This window comes from Leucoraja erinacea, chromosome 2 (assembly GCF_028641065.1).
Source record: "Leucoraja erinacea ecotype New England chromosome 2, Leri_hhj_1, whole genome shotgun sequence".
Taxonomy (NCBI): Eukaryota; Metazoa; Chordata; class Chondrichthyes; order Rajiformes; family Rajidae; genus Leucoraja; species Leucoraja erinaceus.
Genome location: NC_073378.1, coordinates 109,148,056 through 109,164,328, shown reverse-complemented (window position 1 = coordinate 109,164,328; position 16,273 = coordinate 109,148,056). Strand labels below are relative to the sequence as shown.

The 16,273-nt window shown below is 43.6% G+C and overlaps 1 protein-coding gene across 3 annotated transcripts in view; it reads left to right on the top strand.

Moving 5' to 3' along the window:
* Positions 1 to 16,273, top strand: part of LOC129713834 (uncharacterized) — a 64,731-nt gene that overhangs the window by 6,384 nt on the left and 42,074 nt on the right. For all 3 annotated transcript variants that reach the window (XM_055663185.1, XM_055663177.1, XM_055663169.1), the window contains exon 3: positions 4,855 to 4,876. In XM_055663185.1, coding sequence (XP_055519160.1) covers positions 4,855 to 4,876 — 22 coding nt within the window. The remainder of the gene's footprint in view (positions 1 to 4,854; positions 4,877 to 16,273) is intronic.

Sequence of the window (16,273 nt, the reverse complement as noted above, 5' to 3'; positions counted from 1 at the left end):
AGAATGAACCGACGACCAATGAATTCCGAGGCATTTGTTTGAACGTGTCTTCCTTATGTGGGGGGGGGGGAGGAAGGGGGAAACTACTTTTCAGGGTCCCTACCTGGTGGGAGAGGCAGCTTTTCTCCGGGCAGCGTCTTCGACCCGTCCTCGCGGCCTACCAGCAGGACTGGAGCGGCGTTTCCTGTCGGGACCGGCCAGAACCTCGGCTTTGGCGGCGGCACAGCGCTATCACAGAGCAGGCGATGACTTGCCCGGGTCGCCGCGCTGGAACTCCGGTGGGCTGAGACCGCCGAGAAAAATATCGCGGAGCTGTGGGTCTGTGGAGCGACCAGCACTGAATTTTACGCCGGGAGCCTGGGATCTCTCGCCGAGTGGTGGAGCTCCATCCAGCGTGGCCTGCTGGCTTTGGAAGTGACCGTTCCAGGTTTCCCATGCCACTGTGAGGAATCACCCAACCCCGGAGCATCATTAACCGGCGAGAATGGCCTGGAACATCGGGCCTCCGTAAAAGGCGACTGCAGAGGCCATAATAGGCCCGACGATGGGTGGACATGGGATGGGGACTGGACATTATGCCTTCCCTCATAATGGGAACCATTGTGGGGGGATGTTTTTTTATGTTTAAACCTCTTTATTATTGTTATGTCTGTATTCTTTTTATGTGTTACATTGGCAATAAGCATTTCACTACACCTATGGTGTATGTGGCCAATAAATAACCTTTGAACCTTTGGAAATGGCCTTTAATAAAATCTGACAATGTGCACTTTAACCACATGTGATTTTTTTTCTATTACAAATCTTAAATTGTGGAGTACAGAGACAAATAAATAAATGATGGGCGTTTGTCCCAAACATTATGGAGGGCACTGTAATTGTGTGATTCATGCATTCAACCAGAGCAGAAGACTGCAGCTGAAGAGTGCAGTATAAATCCCAGGTAATATTTAGGAGTCTGTACACTTCCTTAAACTGTACTGGTAAAGTGTGTGCCCTGACAAGAGGAGATACCCCAGTCGGCTAATGTCTTTACACAGCACTTTAGCAGTGTTTGAGGCTGTATCCTGTCTGAATGGGTCTCAAATCTGTCGAAAATGACCAAGACGTCAGACTCCCCAAGGCACTTAGGAAGAGAAATATAGTCAACATGTAAATGCTGGAAAAGCCATGCTGGGGCAGGAGTTCATAATGGGGGCAGGCCAAAATTGGTCCTGTTTTAGACATTTGGTAAGCCACACAGGAGAAATGGACCTGCTGGCCATATTTTCAGAATCCACGACCCCACCAGCATGTTTGGAACCGGGTTACCATTTATAACGGATTTATCAGATGTCCACAGGATTGAATTTGGTGAGCCAAATAAGGCATTAATGCTGTGGAGCAACTGGTCGTCCGGTCTCTTCATGACTCCGTAAGCCATCGGAGCACACTTTAACAAATTCAATCCAAGTCTACTTTTCTCGACACATTTCTTTCAAGTCTCGACCTACATCTGGATTCTCAATCTTGTAGAGTCGGTATGGGAAAGTAAAGGGGCAGCTTCCTTAGTCGCTTGATTAACCATTGCGTTTTAATAGCCCTCGAGAGTATCATCTTTTTTACGTGGCTTGCATTTAAGAAAAAGCAACTTTTTGTGGTAGGCAAATAGCTTTTAGAAGATACTGTACTTCCTTCCCATTTAGGATTGGCTGCTATTCGGATAGACACTGCTGTGAGGCAAGCTGGTTTCCACCACAACTATGCAAAGTCGTGGACAACTGCAAAGGAATATCTGGAATCGGTGTGGGTGTTGACTGTTCTTCCTCCTATCCAATATGCTTTGTCTAATGCTCATAATTCTGCTTTGAATGCCCGCTGGTAGACAACCTTTTGCTATTATCTCATGCTGGCTTGTAACTGCCTATCTTGCATTTTGGACATCATAATCCACAAAGGAAGAGCCATTAGTATTGAGAATCAGGTCGAGATTTTCCAGCGCTTTCTCTGCTGCTCGGCTGAATTTTTCTATTTCTTCCAAAATTTCAACTCATTCATGCCCCACTCCCTTCCCCCTTTGCTTCTTGCAAATCGTGATCATAGTTGATGGTTTGACTGGACTAGAATGGACAATGCAGAGGTATGGGGCTTCCAGTACTGCCATCCATCTTGTCCAACAAGCAGCAGTCACCTGTGAGACTGTTCATGGAGCGCAAAATGTGTACTGAGTGGGGGCACTCAACAGTTATTTTCTGATACAGTACCAGACTGATGGTTGTCATGACAGTACGGCAAGCAGCTTCAACACTTCGCAGACAGCTTCCCCATCCCAGTCCAACGTTATCCTATTTAGTGGAATAGTGGCCAATTAATCTTTATTGGTTTCCGTGCTCCTGAGTGAGAGCTGCTGTCATATATCCATCTTTCCTGTGTACAAGGTAAAATGTTTACCATTATCAGGAAATTGGTGTGGAGCAATAGACCTCCTTACGGGAAGTGAATGCATCCTGTTGTCTTTCAATAAAAGAGATCTTTTCTCATGATACCCGTTTTCCTGTCGAGAAATAATTTAGAGGCTGTGCAAACTGAGTTTATGCATCAATCCACTGCTGATTAAAGTTGCATGGGCCTAGAAAGGACCTATGTTCCTGGATAGTAATGGGCCTTTCACCTCTTGGATGGCAGCAGTCTGATCCTTAGTAAGCTCTCTCCTCCACTGGGAGTTTTCTTTCTCCCAGGTAAATAACTTCTTGTACAATTTTGGCTTTTGGGCATGGTGGTTCATTTCAGCTTTCAACACCATAGTCCCAACCAGACATGTTGATAAGCTGCTGGAACTGGGGCTGAACTCTCCCCTGTGTGCCTGGGTCCTGGACTTTCTCACCGCCAGGCCCTAGGTGGTCAAGATGGGTAGACATACCTCCAACCCCCTCACCCTGAACACAGGAACCCCCAGGGTTGCATCCTCAACCCCTACTGTACTCCCTGTGGACACATGATTGTGTGGCCAGGTTCAGCTCCAACTCCATCATTAAGTTTGCTGATGGCACAGTGGTGTTGGGCCTGATCTCCGATAACGGTGAGAAGGCCTACCTGGAGGAGGTGGCTGACCTGGCACTCTGGTGTCAGTATAACAGCCTCCTTTTAAATGTCACAAAAACTAAGGAGCTGATTGTGGACTTTAGAATGGCACAACAACCAAGGACATACACACCACTGGGGATTAATGAGACTGCTGTGGATAGGGTGAGCAGCTTTAAATACCTGGGAGTCCACATCACAGAGGATCTGACATGAACAACACACACTGCCGCACTGGTGAGAAAGGCAAGGCAGCGCCTTTACCACCTCAGACAGCTGAGGAAATTCAGTCTCTCTGAGGATCCTTCAATCCTTCTACCCCCCCACCCCCACTCCTCCTGCAGGACCTATACACCAGGAGATGCAGATCCAGAGCCAGCAAGATCATGAAGGACCTCTACCACTCGAGCAATGGACTGTTCCAGCTGCTACGGTCAGGCAAGCGCCTCCGCTGCCTGAGACGGAGTTTCTTCCTACAGGCCATCAGGACTGTAAACTCTGATCTCACCAGGGTGTAAATACAGTTGCGTCTTTTTTTAATGTAAATACTGGTTCCGTTCTGTTCTGTTGTTTTGCACAATCCCGCAAGCACTGCCACTTTCATTTCACTGTACATCTTGTATGTGTATGTGACAAATAAAGTTGACTTGACTTGGTGGAAAGATTAGTGGAAACAGGTTCGCGACGTGAACGCTCAGTCACTGAAACAAGGAGAATACCATCAACATACTGCATGATGGTGTATTGGATATGGGGCAAGTCCCATAGATGGGTCTGTAATGCCATGTGGAAGACCTTGGGCTACTGTGGAATACCTGCGGAAGTCGAGTCCAGGTATATTGCTGTTGGTTTACTATGAAAGCTGCACCTCTGGGGCCAATTGCACTGACCAAAATCTGTTGGCCATGTCACCAATATTCTGATGTAAGTGCAGAAATGATTGTAGTGGGTTCTGCCATTAATGGACCCATGTGATCAATATACTGATTTGCTTTCCAATAGCCGATGGTTAATTGCGAGGTGCATTTGGTTTTCAACTGGCCAAACTGGGTGTTAGAACAATGCGTTTTAGAAAGAACACCCATTTCTTTCAACTGCTCTATCACAGGCAAAATGTTAGCGATGGCCATGACTCTAACGGTGTACTGTTTAGTGCATCAATGTGTTCACCTAGTAACCGTTGCTGGCTTAATTTGCAAACGTCCACACTAATTTTTCTTCCTGACCCAAATTGGACCGAACTACAATTCCCCCTATGCCTCCAAATAGACCAAACAATTCATCCATTCTCAAAATTCAGTGAAGAGTTTAACTGAGCAAAGAGGTCCATTCCGAGGAGTGTTGCTATTTAGTACCACACTGCCCTCTAAGCTTCAATTGTGTATGGAAGTTTGTTCAGCATCTAGCAATTAACAATTCTCAGTCTGTTAATTGTGCTTTAATTGTTATTAAAATATAGTAAAATCACTAATGTTAGTAATTACTAATGTTAGTAATTTTACTGAATCAGTTTTCTGAAATACAAGAGTCCATTTTCTGGACACTTTTAAAATTAATGTTCTTGTTTTATTTTCTGCTGTGGCCTGAAATATAAAAGGCTCATTTAAATTTTTGCAGAATATGTCCACAATGGTTACTTTTCCTATGTTGAAGAAATGATTTCTTCTGGAGAAAAAGACAATCTGCAAATATCATTGTTAATGAAATCTTTCAGTTTTGTGTCCCAACAGAAGCACCGCTAATTTTTTTTTCTATTCATTTTTTCGATGGTTCATCTCAAACGTCGTATGGCAGTGTAAGGAAGCCCGTAAAAATGGTAAGTACTGCACAACTCTTGAAGAATCTTATCTTTTTTTCAGACAATATAGAAAGTCTGATTCTTCTAATCTTCATTATAAACTGAATGACGCAGCCCGGCAAGTTAACTTTTAGTTGAAAATGCAGTGGTGTATATTGTTAATAATTTGTGGCCATGTAGAGTAACTGAACATTTATGTCTCCGTTTATAGCTAAGCCACAAGGTGGTCTTATAGTTCCAAACTTTACTCCTTATCCCAATCTTATCCAAGTTTGAAAATAAACAATGTTATACTTTGGTTTTTCATATGTTAATGTTTTTATCCCTCTCCACTTTCAGTTTAAGAGTACTGATGGTGAAGGGAAATAAATCATTTTTTAAATTCAATGTTAAGATAACATTTTATGTCACCAGTGATATAGCAAGCTGTGGTTTTACACATGGTTCAAAATACAACACCACTATCACTGGTATTGTGAATTTAGGTCACTAATATCTATCTGGACGATACCAAATTTAAGTCCATGGGATTCTATTAAAATGAAATGCTGTTCTGTTCTGTTACCAGAAATGCTGGAGAATGCTGTGCCGTCAACTTCACCCACATTTCTTAAATGTTTATGCGTTGATGTGACATTATTCAGGGCTTTAAAATAAATAGATCCAGTTGCAAATACATAAAATTCACTATTCAATGACAGATGTTAAGTAGTGCCCTTTTCTGGATGGTTCCTTCTATTGGGAGAAGAAATAAGTCCCAAAGTGCACAGAAACGTGGGCAGGGCGTGTGCCCTATTCATAAAAAAGTAGGTCACATAACATTTTGAATACCATGAGTGGTAAAGTTCGGCACGAAATATCTTGCTATCAAAATGTTCATTGACCATGGTCAAGTCTTAACTACTGGCTCATAGATAAGTGATAGAGGTTTGCAACTGGGTTTTCAAATTCTTGTCCTATTTTAAACAAGAAATAACAGTACTGCATCAAAAACAAAGTTAAATCTTTGCCCAAATCCTCATGTTATTTGGTCTATTATTTTAACAATTCCTATTTTGAACCATTTGAACTTGTTTAGATATATGTGATGAAAGACAATGAAGTTGTGGACTTCTCCCGTCAAGTTCTAGCACCCAGTAATGCAAATGTTGCAGCAAAACTTACATGGTTCGCATATTCTTTCTGGATTTTGGCTACTTTTGGTATTATTTTTCAATATTTACAGTATAAATATTGTAAATCAAAATCCTGGAACACCATGCAGCAGTAGATTTTTTGCTGAAGTATGTTGACTAAAATTTTATAAATCATTAGTCATATTTTCAGCATGGTTGTTTTGTGATCCAAGACTAACTGCTCTGTTAGAGTTGGAGAATTTGAGGAGAGCTTTTGGAACAATATTAACAATCAAAACAACTGAAATCACTCTCAAATTAAGTTGACCTTATTGTCATATGCACAAGTAGAAAGAAGCACAAGTACAATGGAAATCTGGCTGGCAGGTGCATAGAATCAGACCACACACAAATTCTACATCAATTCTACAAGACAGTGACAAGAAACAAATTACAAAAAAAGACGTTAGTGAAACAATTATAAAAGAAAAAAAACTCTGATAGTGCAAATGGTGACCTGTAGAGTTCTGTAGATGGTAAGTATTGGTTGGGGTTGACCGGGTCACTTCAAAAACCTGAAAGTTGTAGGAAAGTAGCTGTTCTAGACCTGATGGTGTAGTTTCTCTACTTCCTGCCTGATACAAATTGAGGGAAAGCAGCCTGATCCGGATGGTGCAGATCTTTGATGATAGATGTTGCCTTCTTGAAGCAGCACCACATGTAGATGCTTTCTGTGGTGGGAGGGTTGTGCAGTGAAGATTGTGTGAGAGTTGTTGGGGACATGCCGAACGTCCTGAGCCTTCGAATGAAACAGAGGCGTTTGGTATGCTTTCTTAGGCATTGCTTCAATATGATCCAGGGCAATTTGTTGGTGATATTGACTCCAAGGAATTTGAAGCTTTCAACCATCTCTACTTCGGCGCCGTCATTGCAAACTGGGGTATGTGTACTGCATCACTTCCTGAAGTCGATCACTATCCTTTGTCTTGCTGACATTGGGAGAAAGATTGTTGTCTCTACTCCATCTCATTAATATTTGATATCCGGCCCACAATGGTGTGTGTCGTCTGCAAATTTGTAAATTGAATTAGATTTGTACATGGCTGCACAGTCGTGGGTGGACAATGTGTAAAGAAGAGGGCTGAAAATGCATCCTTGCGGAGCACCAGTGTTGAGGATTTGTTGAGGTTTTCATCTATCCGCACTGATTGAGGTCCACTCATGTGGAAGTCAAAGATCCAATTGTAATGGGAGCAATGGAGGCTCAGGTCTTGAAGTTTGGCAATCAGTTTGGCGGGGAAGATTGTGTTGAACACCGAGTCGTAATTGATGAATAGCAGTCTGATGTACAGGTTCCTAGTGTGCAGTGGTGCAGAGCAGGGTGATGAGCCAGTGACATGGCATCTGCTGGTGATCTGTTGTAGCGCTAGATAAATTGAAGTGGATCCAGGACATTTCTGAGACAAATCATCATGCATTATGGTGTACGTGTGTATGCTCTTTGGCAATGGTACAATGGATGCCCTTTGAAGCAGGTTGGAATCTTAAACTCTAGAAGTGAGAGGTTGAAGATTTCCATCAATACTCCAACCAGGTGTTCTACACAGGTCTTTATCTGATAGTCGTAGGATCATACAGTGTAGAAACATGGTGACTCTTGGTAGAGCTAGTGTCTTACAGTGCCAGAGACTTGTCTGTATATAGTTTGTATGTTCGCATTGTGACCTACGTGGGTTTTCTCCGAGATCTTCGGTTCCCTCCCACACTCAAAAGACGCACAAGTTTGTATGTTGGAGTAACTCAGCTGGTCAGGCAGCATTCCTAGAGAGAAGGAATGGCCGACGTTTCGGGTCAAGACCTTTCATCTGCAGTTCTTTCCGACACAAGTTTATATATTAATTGGCTTGGTATAAATATACATTGTCCCTAGTGTATGTAGGATAGTGTGAGTGTGCAGGGATCGCTAGTCGGCGTGGACTCGGTAGGCTGAAGGGCCTGTTTCCGAGCTGTATCTCTAAACTAAACTAAACAGGCCCATTAGCCCAACTTGCCCTCGCTGACCAACATGCGTCCACACTAGTCCAACCTGCCTGCATTTGGCCAACATCCCTCTACATTTATCCAATCTATGTACCTCCTAAAATGGTTCTCAAATGTTGTTATAGCACCTGCCTCAACTATCTCCTCCGGCAGTTCGTTCCATATACTTTGTAGGGAAAAAAGTTGCCCCTCGCCCATGTTTAATGACCCATAATTCTCAGCCAGGGAACCTGCAATTTCCTCTCACCTCCCACAATGTACTTGGATATAACTGATCAGGCCTGGGTAATTTCTCTACATTTACATGCTTTGGGACTTTCGTCATTGAATCGACAGTATCACTGACTGCCGTCTAGACACTTCCCTTGACTGTCCCAAGATAGTAGGTATGCAAATTCGACTGGATGCTTTGTATGGATATTCTCTCGTGAAGGATGCTCTGACAATGGCCTCAAAGACTGAGATCAGTCATCAGATGTTATAGTGTAGATCAATCACTATTAGATGATTTGATCCATGTCTGGTTTTACTGTTGTACACCCGATCTGTAATCCAATAGGCCGGTTCGGCTATTCTTCAGATTTATCTAGGAGCTTGAACCTACGATAGCTATGTGTATTCGCTCTGTTTCTGCTGATAAAGAACTTCTATACGAAGCTGAACGACTCGGTGTTTATGCATCTTCGTACATGATGTCAGAAGTACGGGAGTGACTCTTCGGATCAATGTCAGCGGCTTTTTTTAATGACTTTTGACAGTCTTGGCCATGGTTGAATCTATTCGAAAGCCCGACCCACTTGTCTTTGAAGGCGATATCGGAGAATGATGGTGTATCTTCGAGGAGGAGTATTATGTCTACATGGATGCTGTACACCACGACAAGACTCCCCACGTACAAGCATCTATTCTCAATCTGGGAGGATTGGAAGCAATTCGACGGATGAAGTTGCTTGTCTCTGCGGAGGCTGTACTGGACGCAAATGATGCAGTCGTCATACCCACTGAGACAATACATGACCTAGTATGTCTCAAGAATAAATGTTGACAGTTGTGCGATCCACAGACTAACCTCATCATGGAACGGCACAAATTATTCGCATGCAACCAGAAACCAGGTGAGTCAATTGAAACTTATATAAATTTGTTAAAGCATGTAGCAAAGTGCTGTTGATTTGGTGATCTGGGCACCGAACTTATAAGAGACATGCTTGTGTGTGGCATAATTGATGATAAATTGAAGAGGGATCTTTTGCGTGATTATGACCTGACTTTGGCTAAAGCGATCAGCAACTCGGATTCATGAAATGACGGATGCTCACACAAAGACTTTGAGCACCACGCCGCAGTCTGCATTCAGCATTGCCGCGGCAGGACCGTATTTCAGAAGGAAACGTCGACCGAATGAAGCGACAAAAGCCCAGTCTGTTAGGCCTGGCATGAGATTTATTAACGATGGTAGTAATTGTGGAAACTCTCAAATGGGAGAAATGCCCAGACTTCGGACAGATTTGTCATGGTTGCAAAAGTAGAAGCCATTACTGGAGATGCTGCAGACCGCGTTCAAGGAAGAACAAGACAAAACCAGCTGTGCACTTTCTACACTCTGAGCTTCCATACGACTTATCTGATGGTGCTACTGTAAACATTCCTGAGAATATGCCTTCAGTGGATGGAGTTTGGCTCAAAACATATTCCGTCCGAGAACAACTTGATAAACACAGATATCCCATGGTCACATTAAAGATAAACAATGTGGCTGTTGTTGCAACGATAGATACAGGTGCAATGTGATGTCTCAAGTTGAATTTTCAAGATTTCGGAATGCAGAGAAATTAAAAACAAGTAACGGAACCCTTCTAGCGTATGTCGGTAGCGAAGTGCTTCCTATTGGAGTGGTGGAGCTGCAGTGCCATCTGGCGCCACGATCATATAAATTACAAATTTTCATAGTTAAAGGCACAGTCGTGTCTCTCCTTGGTATAGATGCCTGCTTAGACATGGGACTGGTTTCATTTTCATTTCAAGGCCATGCATCAGCTTGCACTGGTCCCCGATTCTACACAGCGTATCTTTGCGGATTACAATGATCTTTTCATTGACGAACTTGGCAAGCTGCCTGTCATGTAATCGATGATTATAGATCCGGATTTGAGACCCGTGGTCCGTCCTGCTCATCGGATCCTGGTTGCCATGTGAGACCGAGTTAAAGCAGAGCTCGACAGGATGGAAGCTCTGAGGGTTATTACTCCTGTCACGGAGCCCACCGACTGGGTGTCCTCGATGGCAGCCGGTACCAAGAAGAACAAGCAGGAGATACGTATATGTATAACCTGAGGGACTGCACTCAGACACCATCATCACATTGATGACATTATTGTGGCGGGTAAGGACATGCAGGAGCACGATGACAATTTGAGAAAGATGCTCGATCGTAACAGGGAGGTACATTTGAAACTCAACCTCCATAAGTGCAAGTTTCGTGTCAACAAGGTGAACTATGCGGGACATGTTTTCATCAGCGACTGCCTCAAAGCTGATCCTGCGAAGACGGCAGCCATCAGCAAGATGGCAGGCCGACTGATGTCACCAGCCTGCAGAGGTTTCTGGGCATGGTAAACTATCTTGGCAAGTTCATTCTGAACTTTAGAGAACTCTCAGCTCCACTATGAAACTTCTTCACAAGAACACTGCCTGGATGTGGCATGAGTAGCAGTAACGAGCTTTTGACACTGTCAGGCAGCAGACGTTGTGCCCTCCCACTCTGTCATATTTTGACGCCAATCAACCAGTTACACAGATCTGCAGTGCATCCCAGTACGGCCTCAGCGCAGCGTGTCTGCAGGGAGAAGACCAGCCTATTGCTTATGCCTCGAGGACTGACCGAGACGCGATATGCACAAATCGAGAAAGAGTTATTGCCGGTGGTTTTCGCATGCAAAAAATATAATTACTATATTTGAGAAAGATGCTCGATCGTGCCAGGGAGGCACATTTGAAACTCACCCCCACATGTCTTGCAGTTGTGAAAGTCTTCTTGTTGGAATGAGAGAGTTAAATTGAAAAAGGATTAACCAAGCCCAGAAAAGCCCTCATCTGCTAGGATTGGGCGGCTAGGTGTGATGCAGGGCGGCTAGGATCCTGGGTGCTGTGATTGGACAGTGATCCAGGTTGTGATTGGCCAGACTCCCTGTCATTCAGGGTCTCGCCACACTCCACACCCGTCGAGTCTCTCCCCCTCTCCCTCCCTCCCTCCCTCTCCCCCTCACTCTCTCTCCCTCTGCTTATCTCTCTCATTATCCCTCTCCTTATCTTTCTCCTACAGACATAAGGTCTGAAACTTTCACAGTTGGCTTTCAAACTTTCAAGTTTGTTTTATACTACACGCTGTTGGCTGCTTAAATGTTAAAGTTCTTGAACAGCTTTGATTCGTGCTTTTTTTTTTCATTTTCCAGTTTTCCTTGATTTATCTGTTGTTTCTCTGGTGCTCTGCGTTGTTTAAGTCTCACTGCTGAATTCAATACTGCTCTGTTTTGGCTTCAGCCCTTTCCCTTCCTCTTTATCATACTTTTCCGTCTCCGAGTCGCTATCATTTTCTTCTGGGGGTGCCCTTCCCTGTAGGGGTGCCAGACTCCCCTCCCTATGGGATCTTATATGGAGGAGGTGGTCTACACTATACCCGACTTAGTTCCTCATTCCTCTTCTATAAACAGGGTCACCATGCCAGACAGGGGGTCTCCGGAGGACTTAAAAGAGATTAAATTGCCAATTCCACTGTCTAATTTAACTACCCAAATCCACTGTCTAATTTGCTTTTTTATAGTAGTTGAGACAAGTACAGCTCTGGGCAGGTTTTGTAGAAATTTTTGTCTGGTTTAAAACCTCGGAATAGAGTCGTGGCATCTCCAGTTTTATTCTTCCCTTTGACAGAGATTTTATCAGTTGATATTAATTTCTGTCATGTCATCTGTCACTTTATCAATGGAGACCCAAAATAATTTTCACTCAATTACCAACTGTCTCCTTAAACTAATCTTCTATGCAAAGAAAACTGAATGCTCTTCCATTGTTAAGTATCCCCATTTCCATTTTTTGTAATGGAGAGACAATCATTGATTTTTCAGCTTCAGATAATTGGGGTCTGTGGTAAATGGCTGATTAACTAGTTTAGTATTTCACATGCACCAAGATACAATGAACAGCTTATTTTGCATGTTATGCAGTAAAATCATACTAAGTACAATCCGATACAAGTAAAGGAGTGAAACCATCTATATTACTAAATCTCTGATCTTGACCGCTTTTGGCCGACTGCTGCGATTTCTGAGAGAACGCCGCCACCTACGGCCATCATTTTTGGCCACCTCGCTTAGAGCCCTCCTCCGCCGTATGAGTGCGGAGGATTTTTTCCGTTGATGAAAAATGAGAGATATTAATGTTTTTACAAAATTCCCCATTCTCTCTCGGGGAGGGACTATAAAACCAGGAAGTGTCGTGCCTCAGTCTGCCAGACCCAGGAAGCGAGAGGGTCACGGCTCTCTGAGCTGCGAATAACACTGAACGCACATCTACTCCACGGTGAGTCCCCTCGATGCGGCTGTAAAGTGGCTGCAGCCCTTTTTTCAAAGTTTGTGTTCACAAAATGAATTTTGGTTGTCGGGTGTCTGCAACCGAATTGTTTGCCTCTCCTTTTTTAACAAGTTTGTGTTCACAAACTGAATTTTGGTTGTCGGGTGGCTGCAGCCCAATTGTTTGCCTTGGCTTGACTTTTAAAATCGTTGCAACAGTTGGATGCCTGCCCAAGCATCCATACGGGCCACAATGTCTATAATAGCCCTCTGGAAACCAGTACCTTCAGCCCGCAACACCCATACTAGTGCAACAGACAGCCACCCCCCCCCCAACTGGCGAGCAGCATTGGAATTGGTGGAGAGGTGGAATATTGCGTTGGTGACCAGCCCTTCCGTGTGATGCTGGGACCCAACGGGTCCCACTTACTCTAGTTATAAATAGGTCCTCTTCTGTGACACCACACAAAAATATTCTGGCACTATCTTGCAAGTTTTACATCTCTGAAAAGTCTGATCTTGGTAGTGTCCTGGCAGCACAGGGGTAAATCTTTGATAAAAGATGATGATGCAGTGGAGTACATTTTGAGTTTTCTAATTTGGTTTTGTTCAGCAAGCATCAGTGCTGCACAACACATGGGTTTGATTCTGACCTATTTGTGATGCCTTTGTGGAGTTTGGATTTTCTCCCTTTGACTGCATATTTTTCCTCCTGGTTCTTCAGTTTTCTACTACTTTCCTAAGATGTGCTGGTTGTTAGGTTAAATGGCTACCTTAACTATTCCAGTGCTAATGAATGGCAGAAGAATTCGGGGGGTCGTTCATGAGATATGGATGATGAATAATTGATGAATAGAATATAGGGAAATAAGTGGAGGAATGGGACTGATGGGAATGCTCTGAGGGCAGTATGGACTCAGTAGTTGGAAGGGAAATATGAGGGAAGAATGTGTGTTTCCTCTTTGTAAATATATTTAGATGTTCTGTCCAGCTAATTTTAATCTTGCACCAACTAGCAAAGTAAATTCAAGTGCACAGTCAGATTTTACTAAAGGCCGTTAGATGAGAAGAGCAGTTTCTTAACAACCATGAACACCCCTTTTGGGAGCTATTGCTGGAAGAGGTTGCATTTGGACTGAAAGTAAGTGCAGAGATCTTACGGAAGAAGCTGCAACACACCCAAGAAGGATTAGAGGGAGTAGAATGTGTGCAGAAGACATCATCCTATTCGTTGTAGGAGACACCAGGTAAGATGCAGAAAGGAATCGCAATGCAAGACTACAAGATCTTCTTCAGCGACGCAGAGACAAAGGCATCAAGCTGAACTGGAAGAAGTCGGCAGTGAAAACTACTTGTATCACATTTCTAGAACATGTAGTTACAAATCGTGGCCTGAAACTGGATCCAAAGAAGATCCAGGCTATCCTAGAGATGCCCAACACAAGCAATTAAACAGAAATCTAAAGTGTAAACTGCTTGCCAAGATTCCTGCCAATGTTGTCGGACACATTCGAGCCTTTGAGGAGATTGACCCACAAGGAAGCAGAGTGGGAATGGTCAGAACATGACTAGGCAATATCAGAAGATCAAGGAGCTGTTGACAACGGCACCTTTCCTGGTGTACTACACACCAGATGATCAGCTGACCATACAATGTGATGCAAGCAAGGCAGGTCTAGGTGCAACACTTATGCAGGTGCATCACTGTCCTATGAGTCGAGTATTGACGCCACTGAGCAGAGATATGCTCAGATTGAGAAGGAGGCACTAGCAATAGTGTTTGCCCTCGAGCGTTTTCATCAGTACACCTACGGACAGTTCAAGTTCAAGTTACATTTATTGTCACATGCACCAATTGGTACAGTGAGATTTGAGTTACCATACAGCCATATGAATAAAAAGAACACAATATATGATAGAATTTAACATGACCATCGTTTCCCACTGTGAGGAAGGCAATAAAATTCAGTCATCTTCCTCTTTGTTCACTGGTGGTCGGGGCCTTTGAACCCTCTGCAGTCGCCACTACGGCGGCCCGATGTTTAGGCCGATGTTCAAAGAATGATTGTTGACAGTGAGAGTCTACAAACTATTGGAAGTCATCATCAAAAAGCCTCTGCCTAGAGTACCAAGACGTCTTCAGGGCATGATGATGAGGATGCTACACTATGACATTGAGATCAAATGGGTAAAGGGAAGTCGAATAACTACAGACCGTTAAGAAAGTAATCCAAAATGGATGGTCAGATTACAAAGTAGAAGTCCCAGAGGCAGCACAACCTTATTTCAACGTCAGAGACGAGTTGCATGTGCAAGACGGCCTAGTATTCAGAGGAGAGAAAGTTATAATCCCTATTACTCTACGCAAAGATATGTCGGAGACATTCCACGCCTCTCAACTAGGAGTAGAAGGACCCCTCAGACGTACTAGAGAATTTCTGGCCCAGAATGAACTCCGATGTGAAGCAGTTCATTTTAAACTGTGAACCCTGCAGGACGTACGAACAACAGAATCAGAAAGAAACTGATGCCCCATGACCTCCCAGATCGTTCAAGGGAAAAAATGGGAACCGATATGTTTGAACTTGTGGGAAAGCATTATTTAATCACAGTTGACTATCTTATTTCTGGGAAATAGACTGATTGTATGACCTGAGCAGCAGGACAGTCATTGTGAAACTCAAGAACCACTTCGCAAGATAAGGAATTCCCAGCACTGTGGTATGTGACAACGGGACACATTTCTCATCAGAGGAGTTCGCCAAATTTGCCAGGAAATGGAAATTTGACCACTACACAATTTCTCCAAGACATAGCCAAGCTAACGGAACGGTGGAATCGACAGTCAAGGCAGCTAAGCAAGTACTGAAGAAAACCACTCACTCCAAGACCGATGTCTACTTGGCAATGCTGGAATTGCACAACACCCCATGCGCAAGGAGTGAACAGTAGTCCTGTACAAAGACTACATGGAAGGAGAACAAGAATGACACTTCCAACTACATCAAACCCTCCTTAAACCACGTGGTACTGAGATACTCACGGAAGAGAGGAAAAGGATGAAGGATTTGCGAGGAAAATAGTCAAAAATCTACAACCAACAAGCCAAGTATCTGTGAATCCTGGAAGAAGGTGATGTCATAAGACTCAAACCCTATAAACTAGGAGATACCAGATGGCAGAGAGCAACAGTTCAGAAACTACTGGATGAGAGATCATATGAAGTCGAGACAGAATCAGGACTTCTAATCCGACGTAATCGAGTGGATCTGAAGAAGACCGGAGAACTACCCCTACACATAACTCCAGAGAAACCACCAGACGTGGAGAAGACTGAGACACCTTTGCAACCTCAGCTGACACAGGAAAAACCAACACAACATGCATCACCAGAAAAAGATGCAACTCGTGAAACTCATAACACAGAGAAAACTAAACAAAACTAAAGTGACACAAGAGAAGAAACTAGAAGTGATGGATAGAATGGACACACTGAAAAGAAAGACACTTCTGAAAGAAACACCATCACAAAGACTAGGGCAGGGAGAGATGTCAGACCGCCGGAAAGATACGGCGAGTATGACAAGAAGTAAGGTAGTTTGTCGTCATGTACCTGCATGCTTATGAGAAGAAAGCATGTGAACATTATTTTGTGTTATAGAAACAAGTCACAAGTGTGGCCATGGTTGAAATTG